This window comes from Acipenser ruthenus, chromosome 1, assembly GCF_902713425.1.
Source record: "Acipenser ruthenus chromosome 1, fAciRut3.2 maternal haplotype, whole genome shotgun sequence".
Classification (NCBI taxonomy): Eukaryota; Metazoa; Chordata; class Actinopteri; order Acipenseriformes; family Acipenseridae; genus Acipenser; species Acipenser ruthenus.
Window position 1 is genome coordinate 13,186,576 of NC_081189.1, and position 22,713 is coordinate 13,209,288.

General features: G+C 37.5%; 2 protein-coding genes across 5 annotated transcripts in view; both read right to left on the reverse strand.

Moving 5' to 3' along the window:
- Nucleotides 1-2,798: 2,798 nt before the first annotated feature.
- LOC117403766 (annexin A3-like) lies at nt 2,799-13,840 on the reverse strand. Of its 2 annotated transcripts, XM_034006158.3 has the most exons (14): nt 13,744-13,840; nt 11,755-11,803; nt 11,443-11,487; nt 7,753-7,840; nt 7,380-7,474; nt 6,796-6,909; nt 6,426-6,516; nt 6,003-6,082; nt 5,841-5,897; nt 5,205-5,298; nt 5,024-5,119; nt 4,505-4,563; nt 3,660-3,782; nt 2,799-3,077 (listed from the first exon to the last, which is right to left on the reverse strand). In XM_034006158.3, exons 2-14 carry the CDS (start codon nt 11,767-11,769, stop codon nt 3,018-3,020), a joined length of 1,017 nt encoding a protein of 338 aa, XP_033862049.2. In that variant the 5' UTR covers nt 11,770-11,803; nt 13,744-13,840; the 3' UTR covers nt 2,799-3,017. The 2 variants fall into 2 exon arrangements, with proteins under 2 accessions (XP_033862049.2, XP_033862051.2); XM_034006160.3 differs by lacking the exon at nt 11,443-11,487.
- A 3,003-nt stretch (nt 13,841-16,843) lies between these two features.
- Nucleotides 16,844-22,713, reverse strand: part of LOC117403996 (extracellular matrix organizing protein FRAS1-like) — a 111,677-nt gene continuing 105,807 nt past the window's right edge. For all 3 annotated transcript variants that reach the window (XM_059004022.1, XM_034925212.2, XM_059004074.1), the window contains 7 exons: nt 22,292-22,399; nt 21,715-21,874; nt 21,505-21,621; nt 21,075-21,241; nt 20,296-20,501; nt 19,934-20,080; nt 16,844-19,491 (listed from right to left, as the gene is read on the reverse strand). In XM_059004022.1, the coding sequence (XP_058860005.1) occupies nt 18,907-19,491; nt 19,934-20,080; nt 20,296-20,501; nt 21,075-21,241; nt 21,505-21,621; nt 21,715-21,874; nt 22,292-22,399 (1,490 nt within the window). In that variant the 3' untranslated portion in view covers nt 16,844-18,906. The remainder of the gene's footprint in view (nt 19,492-19,933; nt 20,081-20,295; nt 20,502-21,074; nt 21,242-21,504; nt 21,622-21,714; nt 21,875-22,291; nt 22,400-22,713) is intronic.

The window sequence follows — 22,713 nt, forward strand, 5'->3', positions numbered from 1 at the left end:
CTAATCCCATTCAACGTTTCTTTTTATACTGTGTTGATATGAAAAACATCAAATAAAACTAAATGTCTCTTAATTTGTCTAGACAATACAATGTGCCAATTGCAGAACCCTAATGAGAAAGGACAGTACTATACATGCTTCTTACTTCCTATTTCAATTGCTATTGCATCCATATTTCTTTTAGAATTCCCAGAAGAGGGAAATTCTAGTCTCCCCCAGTGGAAATTCAAGAAATACTGGTTTGCTTGTAGCCAGCAATACATCATTTTGGAGACATATTCAAAGGATTCTTACAGTTTTCTCTTCTATGGTAAGTTATAAAAACACAGCATGGGTTAAAGTAACTAGTTTCATCCAACAGAAGACAACCTTAGGCAACAGTAATTTTAAGGTGGAAAGGTATAGGAAAAAGATAATTTTGTTCACAGTAATGCAGATGTATGACACAATTAAACCAAACAATATTGCAGAAGACTAATTACTATTATTTAGGCTATTCTATTAAAATTAAACTAATCGAGGCCTGAAATGTGAACATTGTCCAATGTATGAAACACCCCTTCAATTCAATTTCCGCATGCATTGTGTTGCAGATTGTCGGTGTGTGGTGCTTCGTTTAGGGAGGGTAATAAAAAAAAAGAGGTCAAACTGGCGATTGTCCAAACATGGATATGCTCTTTCCACCACAGTGGAGGTAGTGCTGTTGTTTGCATTAAAGAAGATTCTTCCTTTGGTTCTGCGCCATATTTGGTTTGGAAAACACGCACAAGGTAAAAAGATACACAGATTCATAAAACCTGTGCATGTTATTATTGTTTTTAAGTCTGGTTATTAAATTGTGGAGACACCTGTCTGTTCATCTGTATATGTATCTGCTGAACCTCCCCCCCCCCGCCCCCAGTAATGTTTCAGTATTTAACAATGATAGCAATTATGCCCAATGACCCCACTTTTTTTTTTTTTTTAATAATTTAGAGTGACCAATTATTATTTTTATTTTTTCCCAATTTGGAATGTCCAATTATGTTTTTTCTCCTCACTGCAGTGTCCCCACAAATCACAGACGGTCTGAGGGCATGGCAGTGTCCTCCGATCTCACAAGCCTAAAGCCAGAATCGCTTTTCCACCGAACAATCCAGAGCAGAGGTGGGCAGGCTACTGATCCTGGAGAACAGAGACCAACCCTGTCTCTTACTCACTCTGAATGTGCTCAGTGTCTGGCCAGTAGGGTTTGCAACTGCGCGATGAGGAGAAGCAATCACTGCCGGTTTCCCACCCCGGGAGCGTCGGGGGTCCCCAGCAAAGTTCGGCCTCTTTGCACAGCCTGGACACGAACTGGCGCCGACATATCCTGTGCTCCCAGCGGCAGCACTTCAACTGGATGAGCCACTCAGGAACCGACCCCACAGCCATTGGTGGTGTTTTATTTTCCATTCAACTTCACAAATAAAGGTTAACGATAGCAATGAAGATAAAAGTTGAGCAGAAAATCTGGAATTGAAATGGTAAACAGTATTCATTTGCTTTCCTCCTGTGTTAATGAAGCAAAGAAGTGTTTTTTTTTTTTTTTAACTGCCAAAGAATATCTTATTGTTTGGCAATTTTCTGAAATTCCCCAAACTTTCACAGATTAAAATGAGAAACTTTCACAGATTAAAATGATTATAGTAAATAAAACAGTTGACACAGCGGGAAACCCACACAGGAAGTGAAACCATTTACTCTTTTTTTTTTTTTTTTTTTAAGCTTTGCACTTACATAATAAGAACATGGACATCTGGACACCTAAAATAAATGGGACTTTTTTCACTGCTGAACTCCCTCGTAGTGACTGAGGAAGTATATTACACCTGTCTGACAAAAGGATAATTTGAACAAGTCTGTTGCAAAATGCGCTTGTATCTTTTGTAACATGAACACTATAAAGTAGATGATTCAATGGCAGAGTGAATTATTTCATACAACTGTCAGAAATATGAAAGTGTTACCACAGTGATACAGAAACATTTTACAAATGTGATACAGAATCATTAAATAGATCTACTGGTACAGAACAAACAGTGGCCTTAAAATATACAAATGATTGGAGAATAAGAAAACCAATGCACAGTGTGCAGGACCAGTTTACACTCAGGACACAAGTTTCTTCTACTGTTTATTCCAAACTATCCACAATGGAGATAATGGACGGCTTAATTAGCAGTGCAGCTAGAAAGGTGTGCAGTGTGCACCTGTCTGTCGAGGATGACTCTGCACAGTGTCATCACCATCAAATGAGTACACACTGCAGAGGCTTGTGTTGACTATCAGTAAACCCCAACACCACAAATAAAAGAACAAACTAGAAGTGTTGGAAGTGGGAATGGGGCCACAGCAAAGGTGTTATTAATAGTTTACACTCTAAAATCAGCAAGTGACTTCTACCTCTATAGCTTTCAAAAACTCTCCGTTACCTTAAACTTACAATAGTTCTGAGTGGTTGTTCCCTCCCCCCCACCCCCCACTTTGCTGTTTGTGTACTAGGTTTGCTGTCTTGTCACTTGCTGAATGCTTTGTGAATATTGGCTATGCAAACAGTGCAAGGTTTTGGCTGTCGGACTGAATTGACCATATCAGTGTAAGTTTTAATATACAACAGTTCCACCTACTGGTAAGATTAAAAAAAAAAAGAGGAAAACAAGTAAGCTAGCTGGCCCCTTGCTTTCAGATTTAAACACAACACACTTGAATGGTTCAAGGTTCATCACCTGCTTAAGTGACAATTCCATATGGACAGATTAACGTATGAAAAAGCCAGATTCCATGCTTATCCGTTACATTTTAATGAGTTACTAACATACAGTAGATATTGTTGCTTCTGTTGTCACAAAATACAAGCTGGGGTATTTTTTTCAACTTGCAAAACAAACTGAGAAAAGAATTAGGACAGAGGTGTTCAGGTGCAACACATCCCAATATTGAATGCAATAACAGCAACATATTATAAGGGAAAAAGCAATCGATTTATTCTTAGAAATTTAGTCATCACCTCCGCAGATCTTCAGCAGACTGGTACAATAGTCTCCAGAAACTTCAGACTGGAATAAAAAATAGAAATTTGGTTCAGAAAAAAAAAATGCAAACTGAGAGCAAGCCTTATTCAGTTAAAGCACACCTAGTGTATAAAACTGAACAGAGAGAACACCCTTCTTTCAAACTATGAGCAGAATCCCCTCAAGAAAGTACATTCACAATGCAATCGTGTTTCATCCAGCAGGTGGGGCTTTTTTCTTTTTCACTTTAATACCATAAAAGCAGCAAGAAGGCGGCATCTACCGCTATATCTTTCAAAAACGCTCCCTTACCTTACGCTTACAATAGTTCTGGGTTTGTTTTTCCTATTCATGTCTCACACTAGAATAGTACTGTACAGTATATTGTAGTTATCTAGATACTTTCTATGTAAAACTCTATATTGTCATGTACTTATGTGGGTGACTTCCACTATCCATGTTGACAGAACTTCATCCCATAGGGTAGAATATTAGTTAAATCTCTGGCCTGATCTACAGTTATTTATCACTCAATCAAGTTAAACACCTTTGTTCTTATAATTGCTTCCCTCCACAAAGCCTTGCACTTGAATTGAAATGATTTAGCACTGATAAAGGGTCTCTCACCTTGATGTTGGAGTGCAGGGAATAGCCAAACAGTTTTTTGTATTCAGCACGAATGTCCAGCAAGTCAATTTCAGACCTGGAAATCATTATTCTGCTAAGAGTGGCCTCATCTGTGCCTCCACCCTGAAAATAAACAATATCATCCCGGGCCTTAGTGCCAAAGTAGAAGACTCCAGACTTGCATCCAAAACAATAAGCATCCCAAGCACCTGTGTGACTTGAGTTATATTTAAGCAATAACTTGCTTTAACAAGTGGTAAACATTACAAATACTAATAAACAACGAGGCCTACCGAAAGGTTGTGATGGTGTATAATACCAAATATTCCCATTGTGATAACTGTTTTTTTTTGTTTGTTTGTTTTTTTTTAAATATTAAAATGAAATAACACTGATTTTTCCAGAACGAGGATCCACTGGGCACTATAATTTGGTTTAAAAAATAATATTAAAACGTCCAAATCATAGCACCTAAAACGAAGGGCCCCGTGCACTGGAATACAATAGTTGCACTAATATTACAGCAACATTTCTATTTCTATTTACCACATTTACATAATTATAACTACCCGTATGAATATCTACAGAATGTAAATGGAAAGGATCCCCAGAACAGTGAACATGTACTACAGTTTCTTTTATAAGCCACTATTCATGTACAGTGTATTTGAAAGCTAGGCGAAGTTTCCTTTACAGGTACACCCCTTTTCAAGTAGAACACATTGAGGATATCAAGAGCCAGCCAGGGAGTGTTACATGCCATCCATTGCGTTTCAAACTGTGTGAAATTCTTTACATGTGAAGGGAGCGAAAAGCAAAGGCTTTCGTTTTGTTGGATAGATTACCTTCATACTCTTGTAAAGTCTCTCAGCAAAGTAGGCCGGAGTATTCACCACACATTTCACTGTAAACAAAAACATCAGTAATTCCATTTTATACCTTTGCTTCAGTTCGGTGGCAGTCAACTGAATCTAAAAACTAAAGTAAGTCAGTGGCTATGTCTGAATAATCCACATATACTGGGGTCCATACTTCCAGGGGGCAGTGACTTTATATTATCCTTGATCCTGCTTGACCGAGATCCAGAAAGATCACATTAGAAGTTAAAAGTATTCTGCTGAATTCAAACACTATGCAGAACATTACCCACAAGAGCATGATGGACCTCTTCACATGCATCATCACAGTGAAACTTTGTTTTTCATTACTGGTAAATAAATGACACTTCTGTACTTTAATTATCATCTGAACAGAGGTAGAATGTACTGTAGATACGGTATTTATATATAAAACAGGGTCTGTAGTATATATACCCAACAACAAAAAAAATGAATTGTGTGTGAAAAGCACGCAATTCCCCGTACCAACTGCCACCAGCAGGTCCTCTAGGTTGCCAGATATTTCTCCTTTTATACTCTCCACGATATTCGTCTTGCTCACAGTTTTGTACTCCTCGAATGCTACAAAAACAATAAACGTCAAGTTTTAGCAACATATTCAATCCTGTGTAAAGCATGGTGTGTCTGTATTCAATTTATAATGTACTTTTTCTTAGTTGTGGGATGCTCTTTTTGCACAGGATATCAATAAATTTGCTTTCATCTGTCCCCCATTTCTTCTCCCCAGCATCATAAAGGGCCTGCCGGGTTGAAAAAGAGAGACATTTTTAAGAAAGGTTGCACTGAAACTGACTTCATTTCAAACAAGCAACACAAGCATGCATATTGCTAAAAGGCCAGGCCACGAGAAGCTTCATTTGTGCAATACAGTACTTAAAATACCATGGATGAGATGCTGAACTACACACAATTCACCAACAACATACTAGAGTTTGTTTGACAAAAACATTCCCTGCGACACATTAGAACATGAATGCAACTAGTCTGTTCTTTGTTTTATTTAGTTTTTTGAATGAAAAAACCTTGAAAAAGCTTTAAAAATTGCACTACTGTTAAAATGAAAGTACAAATGTACCATAATCAAAATGGGCATTTTCATGCAAGTTTCAGACTTGTTCGCACAATCAGGGTGGGGTATGTTACACGGCTCTTTTTCATTCACACCACACCTACCCTGCACCCTTTTCCTTCTATACATGTGGCATCAGCCAACACAAAACACCTCCCCATGTGGGGCTACCAAAATAGCCGAGCCAGAAGTACATTTCAATTTTGAATATACCTTTGCATCTATTTTAGCCTGCTCTTGATTGAAATTGATGCTTTCATCCCGTTTGCCCTGTTAAACAAAAAGAAAAAAAGGCAAATTATTAAAACTAGTCTGGTAGCTGACTAAAATGCATTCCGTTATGTTTTTATATTCAGCACAATCGCCTTTATTTACCTGCAACAAAATGAGCATTGCTTTCCCGAAGTCCCCAGATATATCAGAAGTGAGGTCATCAGTCAGGCTTCTCTGGTTTTCTGGAAGATGAAACAACAAAATGTCACCAATAAAGGAAGCAACCTCTGGGTAACAAGTGTTCCAACCTGTGCAGATATGTCACCAAACCAGCATGGCTTGGAGCCTTTAGAACTACTGCTTTCATATTGTATACAGCATTCTTCACACATCTCCAAAATCGTTTGTAGTAAACCACCACAGTTGTACGAACAATAAACCAGGTCAGGGAAGTCAAGTGCTTATTCAGACCTTGTCATAAAACCTGGAACTGTTTTAATTCCCCCCGATATGTCTGATTTTCCTAAGGTGTGTAGAATACAAACTGCTAGAATACATGCAGAACCTTCTTTTCACTGCACATACCCGCCTGGTATGCTGCAGCTAGCTCCTTTATCTGCAGGTTGGTTCTGGAGGCAAGGATTTCTATTAATGTACTTTCTGTGGTTCCAGGCCCCTGCAAAAGATTGAATACAAGCGTTACTGGAGCAGTATACTCTGCATGTTGATCATATCTCACAGTCGTGGAATTTAAATCAATGATATACTGTATGCAAAGACAATTTATTGGACTCAATAAGCAGGTGTGGGAAATGGGATGAAAAGGAAAAAGCATTTCTAAATCATAACATGGTCTACCACAGGTTGTCTGATTGTCTGGCTGTTGAGCTTTTGTCATGGTGTTCGTATCCCAATCTACAGTAACATCATTCTATATGAAGAGCTGTGTACTTACTTTGAGTGCTCCTTTTATTTCTTTGGCATCAAAGGCTGCAGGATGCATCATCAACCCAACCATAACATTTTCAAAGTCACCACCGAGGTCTCCTTTTAGGTCATCTATTAGGTTCTAAACCAAACATGGTAGAAATAAAACATTTACATTATAAAGCATTTATGCTGGATTGAAATCAGCTCTTGCAGTGATTAGACAAAAAATAAATAAAAAAATGGAAAAGCCTGCCAAGTGGACTACTATTGTGATAGTAGTAGCCAATTTTGACAGATCACAAAATAATGTGATGACAATAGCATCAAAAAGGTATGCAGATGTTTAATATCTAGTTTTCTGTGAAAACTATGCAAAGGGAACTCCATGAAAATCAGATGAAATTGTTGTTGACCAGGTCCATGCCATTATGTTCAGTACTATCACTAACCAGCTTGAGATGGGTGGTTCGAGATAACAATTCTCCTATACACAGCTCCCACATTTCATGAATCAATGCTGGGAACACCCCAATGACTGTGTTACTAACCCTTATAAGGGAATCATTTGGAACACTGTACACATCACTTTCATGAAATGTAATATCTTACCCTTCCAGTGGCTCCTTTGTATTCTTTACAGATAATCTGACGTTGAGCATTACTTCTCTGCGTTATAGTATCAATCACAACAGATTCAGTGGTCCCTAAAAGTGAAAAAAACAAGGCTGAATTCATGATTTAATTATTTACTGTAACTTCTTATGTAGTCAGGATTAAATCTGTCCAATCATTGTAGTTTATATAATTATTTTTAAAAATGCAGGTATCCCCCAGTGAAAATTAACCTTGACTTGAACATCCTACTAACATGAGGGCGCGGCCTGGCCATCTACAAGGAATTTAGAAACTACCCCTCATGAATCTGGTAAAGAGTGTATCTGAAAAGAAAAAAAATATATAAAAAAAACCCAACCCCTCATACCGATGCCTTCAATCGCACTCCGAAGAGCTTTGACGTCTGCTGCTGCATTGAAGTTGGAATATGCTTTAATTGTTCCTCTCTGGCCAGCCTTCATGTAAATCAGAGATGTATCGTCAGCAAAAGCACCAAGTAACAATTATTCATTTTCATCATTTGTTACATTTCCGACCAATAACAAAGTATATTCTAATATTGTTCACTTTTGACTTTAAAACCCTAAAGAACATGAGGTAATTCAAAAGGCATGAGGAAAAACTTGAGATGCGATTCAACCTGAACTGAAGGCTGTTCCATCAACAACCAATAAAATACTCAAAATATTCTAGGCCTTATACTGCACAATTCAACTTGTAATTAGCAAAAGTAAAACCATCAACCAGAAACATGATAGAGCAGATAGTGTCTGTGCCATGGAATGAAAACAGAACTTCCATCCTTTCTGCAAACTAAATAAATAACACTGCCAAAGCCTAAAATGACACAAATCAGCAAAGATATATAGACTGAATAACAGAAATGAAGAAAAGTTACCAACAAATCCAACAACCAAAAGCAGTCGATGGAGTGTTTCATTCTGTTTTTAAAATTCAGAAGACCAAAACGGAATACAAAAATGCGGTATTGTACATAATACATGCATTTTAGTGTGGTGTACAGGGAAAAAGCATAAACGGCTGGTTTCACAGACCACGATTAGTACTAATCTTGAACTACTTTACCGAAGGTAACATTAGGTTGTCCAAGACTAGTGCAAATCAGGGTCTGTGAAACCAGCAGACAGATAAATACATTTTTCCTGACAGCTTTAAATTCAAAAACAATTTTCGTAACACTCGTATTTCGTAACACTCTGCTTGTAGGTGGCAATTGCTTAAGTAGCATTTTTTTTCCCCATAAGAAACAAATAATTTAATTAATTATCCAAGGGCAATATCTTCTAATATACAGTAGTTACTTAGTGTTGAAATGAATGTGGTATATGCCCCACAATGAAACACATGCAGCTGCTCCCCTGCAAAGCAGAATTTACTTCTACCACTCCTAGGTCAGCATGTTTGTTCTAAGAGTGACTGACCATGGTCATTCACATTGCATTACGTCAGAATAGAAAACTGCACACACTGTAACCAGCCAACACGAAGCAGGGCACAAAAACATTTTTTTTATTTTCTGTGGTGCTCGACAGATTAACAGCAAATTCGGGTAACAGTTCAGTACTGACACATTACATTTCAACCAGTCTGGCAGCGTATCACTTGATTAAAATGCTGAGATTCATTCTTCAAGCCCTTGACAGGAATGGCAGCTCCTTTTTATATCAGGTGTATTCACAGAGGTGAAACAAGCCCATGTGTGAAAAAAAAAAACCTAAGCCCCTTTCACACTGACACTCCTACCCGGGTCCCGATCCAGGTTCTGGATGAGCGCTGTGATTCATGTACCCGGGTCACAATCCTGCATAGTGTGAGCGCTGTGATTCATGTACCCGGGTCACAATCCTGCATAGTGTGAGCGCTGTGATTCATGTACCCGGGTCAACACTAGCTCGACAGCGACCCACTTCAGGATGGGGGTTGACACTCTTTGACCCGGTTCAAGCAAGACAAAATGCATGATGGGAGTTCATAAGCGGACGGAGTAACAAACAGCCACGCCTGCGTGAAGGTTTGAATTTCAGAACAATAAAATTCCTTTACAGTATATTAGCCATTTCATTTTATTCTGTTTAGCCAGATTTCTATTGATTGAGACACACCATGAGCCAGACTGCAGCAGGGATGAAGAAACATTTGCTCTAATTAACATTTGGGCCAACGATTTAATCCAGAGAAGCTTGGATGGAAGCGTACATAACAATCACGTCATCTTGAAAGCCTTGACAGATGAAAGGCCGATCATGTGAACGTTGCTGCTTCCAAGGTATTGTGTACACGCATGGTGTACTTGCTTCTGTCACCCAGGTCGACCCTGCTTCTTCAAAAAGCAGTGTGAAATCACGTAGCTGACCCGCGTGACACTGACCCAGGTAGAGCAAGCCAGTGTGAACTACTTCAAAATTAAAGTTTCTCTGAATGCAAACTGAACAACTTCTATCTAGTGTAAATAAATACATAATCCTTGTTTGTTTTCTAAGCTACTAGTTGTATAGATTTCAATTATTCTCTAAAATACTTCATTTAAAATAAAATCCATGGCAATGTTATAGGCAACTCCCACAGTTGGATCCAATATATCGAAATAGTTTACATTGCTGGACTAGGACATGTGAATGGCTACATGGTGTGTTTTTGGTCTCTCCCATTCATGTTTGCAAATGTGTTTAGTGAATATACGGTAGATACTGGTCTTGGGCTACTGTATGTGCAAAAAAACAGTTGTAATTGTAACAAAATGCAATTTTTACAATTTAGAATTTTGCACTATAGCTAAACATGCCTAACCAGCAATTTAGATAAAGTCTACAGTTCTTGTCTACCACAATATCATTTTCTTCCTATCAGCCAATTTTGAAATGTCATAAGTCAAATCAAGTCTTGTATTTTGAAAAAAAGTGTTGTTGTTTTTTTTTTTTTTTTTTATAAGATGAAACATATAAATCCTTAAATGAATGTGCCACGGATTTATAAGAAGTTGATATGTACATCGCACACAAGATAACAACTTGGCATTCTCTTAACATTAACTAATCTCTAAAAGACTTGCAAAGGAGGTCAGATAAGAGCTGGAAGACCCATTTTATTAATGTGTCTGTTCATAGACTCTTCCAACCAAGCAACAAACACAGGTGGATAGAGAACAGCTCTGCGTCTTTTTTGTATCCACGATAGCTCACATGACTCTCAATCCATGGATTCCCCTTTCTTACTGTAAAGCGTGAGTGAATTACAAACAGGTGAGATTACTTGCTTACAGCCAAACAATTGGTAAAGAGGGGAGGAAAAATAAAGGAAGGATGGGAATGTTTCTGTGCTGTAATTAGGATGATCCTATCAAACGGAAATATGTTTGAATGTTTGGCAGAAAGTACAGGCATGAACCCAGTAAAGGTGACATCATAAACCAGGATGGGTTACATGTTTTAAGGTGGATGCATGTGTTCAGGGCGTGTATCGTGTGCCTAGAGTCTCACAGACAAGCAGAAACTACAGCACAGTTAGAGCTTAGAGTCATTTCATTCTTCATTCTCTTGAGCAGGTCAGACAAAGAAAAAAGCTGCCATTTACCTTACATAAGGACGAAGAATTTGAGTTGAATTTTAGATCAATAAAATTTACAGTATATTACAGTATATTATGATGGCAAAGATATACGGCATGCAAATGTCTTTTCATTAACAATGTTGTGCTTACTGTATATACATACCAGATAAATATGACAACATAGTTAAGCTTTCTGTAAAGAGGACTCTACAGTGAGAAAGCAGACCTTGTAAACTTGACAGTCAGGTTTGTTTAAATTCCCCAAATGTGGTGTTGCTCTGAGCTTTACTGACAAACCTTTAACTCCTAACAACTGACAAAGTATAACAGTTTCGTAAAAAAGCATTTTATTCATAAACAGACCTTAAGAAAATAACTTGTTAAAGATAACGTTAAAAATTTGTGAACAAAGCTCAATGTGTTATGCTCATTCTTTCGCAGGTTAGTTACAAGCACAGCTAGTAAAAACCTGTGGTGTATAATCTCCTACCTTTTTCAGTAGATCTGTAGGGCCAAGATACGCATCCAAATCATCCTAAAAGTTTGAATTAAATGAAGAAAAACAAAAACAAGGACCCCCCTTTTCAGTAGGTTTTCGATTTTCGATACAGTATGTACGATTTGTTATAGCTACTAATTTATAAAAGAAAGTATTGGGGAGCCTGTCTACAGCGTTTTTTATTTTATTTTATTTTATTTGAGCGCTGCGATTCAGGGCCAGGTTTTAAGGAAACATGAAAAACTTGAAACACAAGTTTGATGAAAAGAGGTAGAGCATGCAGAGAATAATCCCAGTACTTACCCACACTGATGCCATTGCACAAGGTTATGTTTTTGGAAAGAAGAATGCCCTGAAAATAAAGAAAACACAATTGGATGCATTTAACACCTGCTCTAATGCAGACTGTTTCTATGGTTTCTTTATTAAATTACCCCTCAGAGAAAACAGAGAATTCATACTGAATTAAACAGCGGTGGCACTTAAGACCAGCATACACAAGGAAACATGTTTCCATACAAAATGTTTCCTCGTATATGCTGGAGGTGTCTGTGTTTCAGGAAAACTAGGAAACATGTTTCTAGGAGTAGGAGTTTCTAAGACCAGAAACATTTTGCTTTAGCCAAACAGGAGAGACTCTGTGAGCATGAGTCATTGATCATGTGACTATGGTTTGTTGAATTCTGTTGAATAGGTAATCTATGCAGCTGATGACTGCAGTGAACTCCACATTTTATATATTTGAGATATGTATTGTGTTGGGAATTGATGACTGCATTGTTAATCGTGTCCAGTGGTAATGCTCAGTGAACTAAACTGCTAAAAAACATTGAAAACAATTATTTTATATATATATATATATATATATATATATATATATATATATATATATATATATATATTTGTTTCCTTTGTTTTTTTCTTTTAAATATATAGTACTGCTGCATCCTGTGTCCTGCTTTCCCTCGCTGGAAAGATTTCCTACCATTTGTGAAGGCAAGGAGCAGCCAACTGATGAGTGGAAGGTACTGCCACAACTTAATGTTCCTGTTGAGCAGGAGCAGCTTCCAAAAGAGTATTGGACAAAGGCTAGTGGTTTGAGAAATGAAGCAGGTACACTTCTGACTGCAGAGCTGGCAGACTTCATGCTGACTATACTGTCACTACCTCATGCTAGCGCTGAAGTGGAGCAGGTATTTAGCCAAGTAAACTTGGTTAAAATGGACTTGTGCAATCATGTCCTTGACAGCTACTGAATGTGAAGTTTGGATTATGATGGACCAAGAAGGTGTGTTAAACCTTTCAGCCACCAGCTGAGCTGATTCCAGCCACCAATAGCAGAATTTATGAGCACAGTAAAGTGAGGAGGCTGAAGTAGAGAATGAATACATTGTAATTAATAGACTGTCAGTTACCTGACTAGGGATTTCCTGATATTTGCTTTAATATTTTGAGGTGTGTGCAGATTTACACAGTCTACTTCAATTATATGTATATGTTTCCAAAGTACAAAACAAAAACTACAACTGCAAAAGAGAAAAATGAACTGATTACCTAGTTTAATAAAACTCTCGGATGTTATTTTTGTAACGATTTATCAAAGGAAATTACAGATTTATACAGTACTGTATGTACTACTGATGTTTTATTTAAAAACGGATTTGAAATCTTTCTTGTTGTGTTAGTTTTGAACAATGCAATGGACTCTGCCCTGTGTGGAGTAGCGGCGACAGGGCTCAGGAGCACGCCCATCAATCTGGGAACCCTGCCATGCGAACAAAATGGTGTTAACAGTCGTAGCTCAATTAAAATAATGACACGGTATGCTGCTCTCTCCTCGCGATCTAGCCAGATCCACTCCCTTGTTCCTGTGCTTCCCCCTTATTTTATATATACTGAATAATATATTACAAACGGAGTATAGAAAGAACTGTGCCTGTGCACTATGCAAACTTTGATTGTTGGGGTTTTTTTTGGTTTTATTTTTTACACAAATCTGTAATTTTCAGAATAAGTTAGTCTACTGTCGTCACATCACCACACACGCCGTTTATACTGCACAACTACTAGAGAAACTACTTCAGATTTCTAGTCTATCATTTGACGTGTGTTGTACTCTCGAAGTTACATTTCATGTCTTCCTATTTTTACATTTCATATATATAATAGGAAAACGTATAAACACAAGTACATCCAACCTATCCTATGAAATGCTTTTTTTTATTTTGTGTACAATACATCATGTTTGTAAACATGCAAAACGTCTCAAGAGAAGGCTGTAGAATCTCTTACCTGCTGTGTATCTGCTCTCGGGAAAGTTTCCGTGTCCGTCACTCCCCAGGATTCATCTCACCAAGCATCTCCCTCGCACACCCTTTGTTGGAAACTCCTACATATTCAAAAGGAAATGATGTCAGATGGTAATATAAATCTTTCTGCTTATGTTTGCTTAAATGACACACCATAACTGGTTCAGATTGCACCATCCGTGCAAATAGAATCATTTCTTCAATACGCCCTTACCTGTGTGTATACGTGTACAGCACTATTACTGGTGTGGTGGTTAAAGTATTCTCATTTTAAATCTCGCTTAATCCGAAAGCACAAACCACACCTGTTAGCATGTATTGCATGGGCACTGCTTGCCGAGGCGCGCCGGGAAATTGAGAACAACGTGCAGTACTGTATTTGCTTTTTAAAATTACTACCAAACAAATGTCATCACAACAATTAGCCATGTCTTATTGTTAGTTATACCACCCTACATACCAAAATACGGGGATAATTCTGCAAGCACAGAAACGTGTATATTTAAAGGAGCAGACGCCTTTACTTTGCTCCCTTTAAATTCTCGTTACATCTAATACATCTATTAAATGTCTTGTCCCAGCTAGAAAAAAATATCACCCCTACTCAACAGCCAGTGTGTTTATCAATGGCAGCAAGTGTGGCCACCTTCTGGAAGTACATTTTCAGTCTGAGGTGCTGGAAGGTCTTCTAAGGTTCCAGGGATCAGTCTACATTGGAGAAAGAAAGCAGCATACTCTGGAATCACAGCCAGGCTGAGTGATGTTAAAATATGTTATTATACAAGCTTAGGTACTGTACTGTACTGCAGTATTGAGCAGAGAGTGGATACATTAATAACCACAATCTGCTTAACCCAGTAAGTGTCAGACAGCTAGACAACTTTGTTATTTTTTGGAGAATTTTAACTGGCATCTATCTACCTGTTATTTTAATTTTCTCTTTAACTATGCTGTTATGATAACTTACTCTTATTTTGTTAAGTCTAACTGTAACTGTTAATTCTGCAAATATAGCCTTGTATGTGCTTTTATGACTCCTCAATATAAAATAAGAAACTGAAGCCTAAACATGATTAATTTCTTGGTGTTTTCCTGCCCACAGCGATGATAAAGCTCAATTGTCTATGGTGAACTTCATAGCAGGCGTGACATTTCACTGGTCTGATTAAGGGAACATCTAACTTGACTGTCCTCAAATTAGAACACAAACATTTGTAGCCAAAACAAAGGATTGACATTTTTTCTGTGAATAAATATTAATTTAAAATGTATCAAATTGCCGGTAAACACAGCAAGAGAAATGAATTTGGTACTTAATGGGTTAAATCTGCAAGCATGCCTGTTTTCCACCCCTGCTTTTTCTTTCTCCTCTTGTTAACACACACACACACACATTGTACAGATTGCTATTTCTACAAATGTTGCTATTGTTCTCTAACTAGAGAGATGACCGAGAGGTCTATTAAGTAGTGTCCCAATAGAGGTCTATTTTTTGACAATCCATCTTGTTAATATTCCACTAATCAGGTTTAGCTATCTACACCCAATTGCTTTAAAGCCTGCTTGCCACTATGATACGCTGTGAGGCCGACAGACATAATTATCTTAGAACATGCTGCAGCAGTAGGAGGTTATTGATGACAAGAACAATTGGAGTTTTCTTTTTTAATGACAACACATACAGTCCTTGTACAAGTCTACTGTAGTATACAACAGTAGCAGTCTAATACAGCATAGATAAATCATAGTGAGAGTGCTGAGGGCATGTGAAAGAAAACACAAGTATAGTAAAGCATTGTACAAAACCTGCACTGTGGTAGCCTTAATACAAGAGGGCTGCAAGGTTAATACCTTCCTGTATTGAATGGAGCAACCTTTTAAACTTCGTATACAGCATTGCACATGCAATTAAATATATAACATCTATTATATAGATTGTGCAGCTCTGTTACTGTTTGTAAGAGAACTACAGTATATCAGAAGGTTTTGTTTTTTAATTCATCAGGTGGTAAATTAGAAGTGGTTTTATATCTCAAAGGTGTGAGTGGAGTCATTAAGAGTCTGTGACATTGGCTTTGCAGTGGCACATTTGCATAGGTACTAAACCTCTATGTAACCTGTATGTTTAAGCAAGAGGGGTGTGGCAGGATATTATCCCTGTTCCAAGCAGGCAAACAGCAGTGGTTGTTTTTGTTTGTGTAGATTGACAGTGATGTATGAACTTGCCTGCTGCTGATACTGTAATAGGGCCTATTCATTTCCTTGCATGAATGTTGCAGGGTGTTGGTTACTCGCTATACTATACACATGGTAGGTTCGGTATTGGAACCTGATGTATTCAGATGGGGTATTGTGTATTGTTGATCCCAGTACCAAAATGAAAATGATAACATCTCTTTAAACTATTAAAGTCTGAGAAGGTTATTCCAGTAGTTAATGAGTAATACAGTGTTTAAATAAATCAATCTATAATCTTAGCATAACTTTCCTGGACTTGAATTCCATACTAAAAAAATACCTAATCGAATGTGTTCCACAAACAAGACCATTCAATTTACTGGGATAGGTGTGAATCTGGTGCTTTGATTGGCTGAGTCAGTACAGTAAAGCCTCACTTAAGGCCCTCTCAGAACAGTCATCCTCAATATAAAGGCCACACCTGTATTCAGTATTAAGGCCACCACCTGCTTCCCCAAGTGTTTCCAACCTCTATTAAATTGGGTGTATAATAGATCTAACATGCTGGAAACTACCAACTGTTTTTTTTTTAAAACTCTCTAAAAACATAAATGTAAAATGATGGAAGTTTTGATTTCCACTGATATACTGTCAATACTAAGACCACCCAGCCCTTTAACTGACCTTAACAGAGAGGTTTCACTGTATATGCAATAATTCAATGTGCTATTCAGAACTTTTCAGAATATTTGTTTTAGTTCTGTGAATTAAATTAGTTAAATGTTACGCAAATGAAAACAACATATCCCTGAAAGAAACATCTTGCAGATTTTTTTTGCAGACTTTTTCATTCAAAGGGACACTGAATTGTATCATAGGTAATTATTGTACAAAGATATGCACGGTAAGTGACATGACTTTTATTAGTAAAAACATATTCAGTAATTCAACAATCGAAAGCCAACATGACACGTTTTGTTGTTGTTAAAATGAACAGAAGACAGCACCACAGAGGATCATTCATTCAGTCAGTCAGTCAGTCAGTCAGTCAGTCAGTCAGTCAGCTGCTCTTGTGATTTCTGGATTCACTGCTGTAAATAGCATGGTCGGTTGCAGTTGAATAATGACACTGATGGTTTCATACAAAAACAAATAAATTCAGTGCTATGGCACCACCCCTCAAAATGGGGTCCCAGTGGTTCACATACATAATAATAATAATAATAATAATAATAATAATAATAATAATAATAACAACAGTTCCCAATATGATTCCTCACACAGCACCATAATACTTTAGCACACACCATGAAGATCATGTTTTATACTAACTAATGAAAATATAAAAAGTACAACACATAATACATTATACATGGGTAATAATAATATTAAATAATCCAAGATAACAAAGTGGAGTCCTGAAAGACAACCTACAATGGCAGCTGCATTGAGCAGTATAATATTAATCCAAAAATGTATATATCAAAAAGTCATGATCATGATGAACTGATATTCCTTTGCAAGAAAGTATTTAACCTGTAGTACTCTGCCAAGTGTTTAACCTGTAGTACTTTGTATTTAATCATATCCTGATGTAACTATCACTATTTAATCATACCCTGATGTAACTATCACTATTATCTGCTGTATTATTGAATTGTGGTTTGTCACACTTACACTTTGCTTGAACAAAAGTTATTGTATTTCTTGCTCTTATTGTATTACTTGTATTGTAACACTTGAAATGTATTTGCTTACGATTGTAAGTCGCCCTGGATAAGAGCGTCTGCTAAGAAATAAATAATAATAATAATAAAAGAAAAAAAAGGATTCTACAAGCAAATGCCAGATTTATTTTTTAATAGCCAGCCATTGTTAGTGTTTAAAAAGTACCCCTTTTTTCTGATTCAGAATGGAATTCCCTCTATTATATATTGCATTTAAATTGCTTTGTTTAGCTCTTAAATTAAGTAGAGTGTAGTCTAAACTAATGACCTGCTAGACATAATCAATTAAAAAATATTTTTGATATGTTATTTTCAATGGTGTTAAATAGAAGATACAAATGGCCAATGGTTGTGCTCCCATTTTTTAAATTATGTAATTGACTTTTATACCATTATGTCCAACATTTCTGGACACCTGTTATACGCTCTCTACCATTAACACACATTTAAACACCTGATACGAACCTCAGTTTGTCCTGGATCACCTAACCTGCCTCCTTCAAGGAATTGCACTTTAAAATGTACACAGCTCATCCAGTTCCATACATACACCTTGAGTGCATAATACTTGTGTAAATTATAGTGGTTATATAGTCGCTGTACAGTCTCAAACATAATACGTACCAATAGGCAATTAAACATATAGTCAAGGCTAAACATAATCAAAGAGTGCCTGAGCTACCAGGAGATTGTTTTCTTTATAAACAAAGTCACTGCCCAAAGTGCTGGTCTACCGGTTTTATTTAATATATTTTGTGGTTGTGTTACGTTATAGTGTAAAATATGTAACACTAAGATCATAAGGCTTAATGATAACTGCGTGATCATGTAACACTTATATGCCTATAAAATATAAAATACTTTTTGTTTTTCATTGTTTGGTTACGAACAAGTTTGGAATAAAAAAAAGCTCATGATTTATAAGCTGTATTTTTATGGCACAAAAAATACTTTCGTTTGCAAATCGTTTTATTTTTCCTTATTTAAGTTTTGATTGTAATTATAGAGTGTGACAAGATGCAAAATCAGTGCATCAGCTCTTAAAAAACTAGATAAGAATCGGGCGATGGTCAATAGCATAGATGAGGTAGCTCAGTTGTGAAGTGAAAAACACTGCATAGCTGACCAGCACTTACACTACTTTTCCCTTTTTCCATATTTATATAAAAATACAAGAATTACAATTTGTTTCATTACAAATAAAAAAAAATACAAGATTACAAAAATGTAAAAAAAAAAAATCAAACTTCTGTGCCATCATGTAAATTGTTATGAACTTTGACCTCTAGATTTACTTGCTTGACCTTGACCCCTTTCACTTTGCAGGCCTCATTTTTATTCAGTATATTGACGTTCCTCGCTGTGCAGTGTTTGCTGTTGAGGTTCTTCTCCAGTCGGTCCACATTCCGCAGGCAGACTTCCACTTTAGTGTTCAGAGGGTACTCCTCTGCCAGGTTTTTGGCGGGCATCTTCTTTTTCCCTTGTCTCCGGCATTTTTTGAACAGGAAGCAAGAGGCCAGGAAGATGAGGAACAGCACTGTTACTACGGCAACAGCACCACCAATGGAGCTGCCTGTTTGGGAGGCTGAGGCTGCGGCCTCCACTTCCAAGCTCAGAGGCTTCATATTGGTGCCATTCTTCACCTGATCCCCCTCGTTGTCGTAGATCAGCGATTCATCCAGGGTGAGTTGGCCGCTCTTGTCCACCAGATCCCTCTGGCTGCGTTTCAGCTGGTACGTCAGCGAGCGTTGAATCCTGGGCCCCGAAATCGACTCGGGCCCGATGACGTAGATCACTTGCAAATACCACTGATGGCCGGCCTCCACCTTTTAAAGAACAATAAATAAAAGCTCTGTAAAATTTAAGACACATTGCAGTTTGGTAAATAACTCAAGTAAATACTCAGTGTTACTGTGAAGTTTTAAGCTCTAAATAAGGCCACTGTGAACAGGATGTCACCTCAAAAGCTCAGTTCAAATGATCCCAAAACACTGTTTAAGTAGTCTATGCATATTAGTATACAGTAAGTAATATGATATATGTGACATATAAAGTATTAAATGTGAAATCTCACCAACTGAATAACTGCAAAACTTTCAGTTAATTTTCAAGTGTTACACAACATATTTTGAAATAAACTTCTAAATTGACTTCCTGACTTTATGAAATAACTGCCTGATCTGCAACGTTCATTTAGCTTGTCTTCAAGAACAGCAATAAAAATACTATTGTAATACAGTATGAAGAAAGGCACTTCTCTATACTAACCTTGTAGAGAGCATCAACCTTCATTGTGAAGCCGTCCACTCCAGGCATCTCAGTCATGGAGTGGAGATCGGTCAGGTCAGAGGCGAAGTTAGCATCGAAGGGAACATCATGGAAGTACCGGTCACAAACCTCAGGCTGGTTTCGATCCTAAACAAACAAGATTCTCAGTTGTTTAGAAATAGTTAAAAATCAGATTGACAGTGCCATATGACATCATATTTGAGTTTACTACTGACATTTGTATTTCTGATTTTATTTCTTAAGTTTGTTAGCATGCAAAAATGTGCATCACGCTTGCATCACGCTGGCTACAGCTCTGTCTGAAATGCTTCCACTGTATGCAGTAACAGTCTTAAACATACCAGTATGAGGAACCTGTGTTTCAGGTGCTTGTTGGGCTGAATACAGCCGTACTGTGGGCCCTCGTTATAAAGAGTGCCAGTGGGGTCGAAGAAAGGCACGTATCCGTCTTTGCCAGTGCACAGATACACCTTCTCTAGCTGCAGCTTGTAGGCAGAGTTCAGGTTCTGTTCAGGATTCCAGAGAACACGGCCATAGAGGGTCTGACCTGTTGGAAGAGAATAAAGGAATGTAGATCTAAAAAATGAAGAGATTGTAAATAAAAAATACAACAGTACTATGAATAATGGAAATGCTTGTCAAACTGACACAGAAAACACCATTCATCATAGACCATCTCTCTTCAATATTCAGTCTGTTTGTTATTGCTTATGTGAAACGAGACATTTGCTTTTTATTTTGTGATAACACAAAGCATGCCCAGGGGAATAAACATAGATGAGGTACTAAGAAAATAAAAGAATACAGCTGTGTATCACACATTAAGTGCTCCCTGTTCCAGAAATGTAAGTCACATGACCTCAATATGGCAGACATATTAGGTCAGAGGTCAAGGTCACCAACTCCTACATCCAGCAAATATGAAGTCTCTACCTCAAATGGCCAGCTCAAATGGTTAATGAGATATTAGCAGTTGAAGTAGCAGTGGTGGTGAAAATACAATTACATAATATATATGCCTGGACTTTGTTTCTCCAAGGACTCTTGCACTGCTGGCTCCACCTGCTCTATTTTTTACTTTTTGCCTTCTCTAATGAAGTGATGCATCTATTTAAGTTACCCATAGAGAAAGCTCCTTTGTAATCCATTTCAGTCATGGACATTTCTGCTGTGGCTGGGTCCATCATGAAGATCTTCTCGTTGTTACACAGCTGGAACTCTGTGTTTAAAGAATAGACAACTGGAACTGGGCGGTTTGTCTGCTGGAATGCAATGGGGACCAGGAACCTAAACAAGAATGGGCAGAAACAAATATTTAGGAAAGAATGCATCGACATTTCAGAAAAGCTTATAAAATCTGTTCAGAGAGAATTTATTTTTTAAGGAAGACATGAACAAATTCTATAGGCATTTTGTAATACTTTAAGAACTGATGCAAACATCCAAGTTATAAGGTCTCTTCTCAAAGCAATAGAGCAATATTACAACAGTTTCCAGTTCATTGAAGGGAATCTACCCAACACTTGCAAGCCAAACAATATTTGAATTACTTCTCTGGGGCATGCGCTGTGCAGGCCAGAGGCTTGTCTCCAGGGTCGATCCATGGCTGAGTGGGTTGTACAGTACAGGGGATGATGACGACTGAGTACTCCCCTGAGTAGTCCTTCCTGCAAAACACAACACAATGTATTCAGTGAGAAGACAGTCATGCCAGCAGAAACAGCATTACACTAATGGACGCTTCAGAAACTCCAGCTTACCTGCTGTAAGAACTGGTTGCCCTCCACAGCTGATACGGGGAATCGAAGGACTGGGCGCTCCACAGCAACTGTAGGTCAAACTCAATACCTCCCAGGTGGTCAGGGGCCATCAGCTGAGACTTCTGTCCAGGCAGGGTGTGGTGCTCCATCACAAACTGACCTAACAAGAAGGAACCATAATTAAAGAGTGTGTCAATCACCTGATTAAAAATCCCTGGCAACCAGCCTGAGACCTCAAGCTGGAAATAACATTCCTATGCAAAATACAGCTACTTCCTCCCAAGAATACAAAAGAAAATACATAAAAAAATAAAGGCGCGTTCCATATATTCACTATAATATAATATCAATAATATTCTATAATTGGTATAAGCATTGTGTGTTTCCTGATCAATACTGTATTGTATCTTTACACGAAAGACGGGCTAATCTTATTTACCTAATGCTATAAAATTAACCTAATGTTTTTTTTTCTTTTACTGTATGCTAGTCAAGTGGCCAAAAATAAATTACTTTTTCTAAATATGCACTCTATAAGCTCACAAAATACTATCCTCAGGATGGAGGAATGTCTTACCTCTGAATTTTGCATGAGTTTTGAATTCAATGACAAGACGGCCGTCTTCCCTGATGTAGATTCTGATTATCTGAAGTCTTGCTGACAGCACACTGTCAGTCTGTATACCTGTATGAGGCAAAATGGGGTTAGATGACATACAAGTATTTATTGCAGTTATAAACTAGTTTGAAAACCAAGCAATGAACACAAATGTCTCGATGAATGAAACCAAACATATTATTATTATTTCTTTCTTAGCAGACGCCCTTATCCAGGGCGACTTACAATTGTTACAAGATATCACATTATTTTTACATACAATTACATTATTTGTTTACACATTATTTTTACATACAATTATCCATTTATACAGTTGGGTTTTTACTGGAGCAATCGAGGTAAAGTACCTTGCTCAAGGGTACAGCAGCAGTGTCCCCCAC

Excerpts from the sequence above, each read along its gene's own strand:
- LOC117403766 (XM_034006158.3), bottom strand. Across the intron at positions 6,517-6,795 it reads AAATAAAAGGAGCACTCAAA|GGGCCTGGAACCACAGAAAG; the intron begins GTAAGTACACAG and ends AATCTTTTGCAG. Across the intron at positions 6,083-6,425 it reads AGCTGCAGCATACCAGGCGG|AAAACCAGAGAAGCCTGACT; the intron begins GTATGTGCAGTG and ends TTCATCTTCCAG.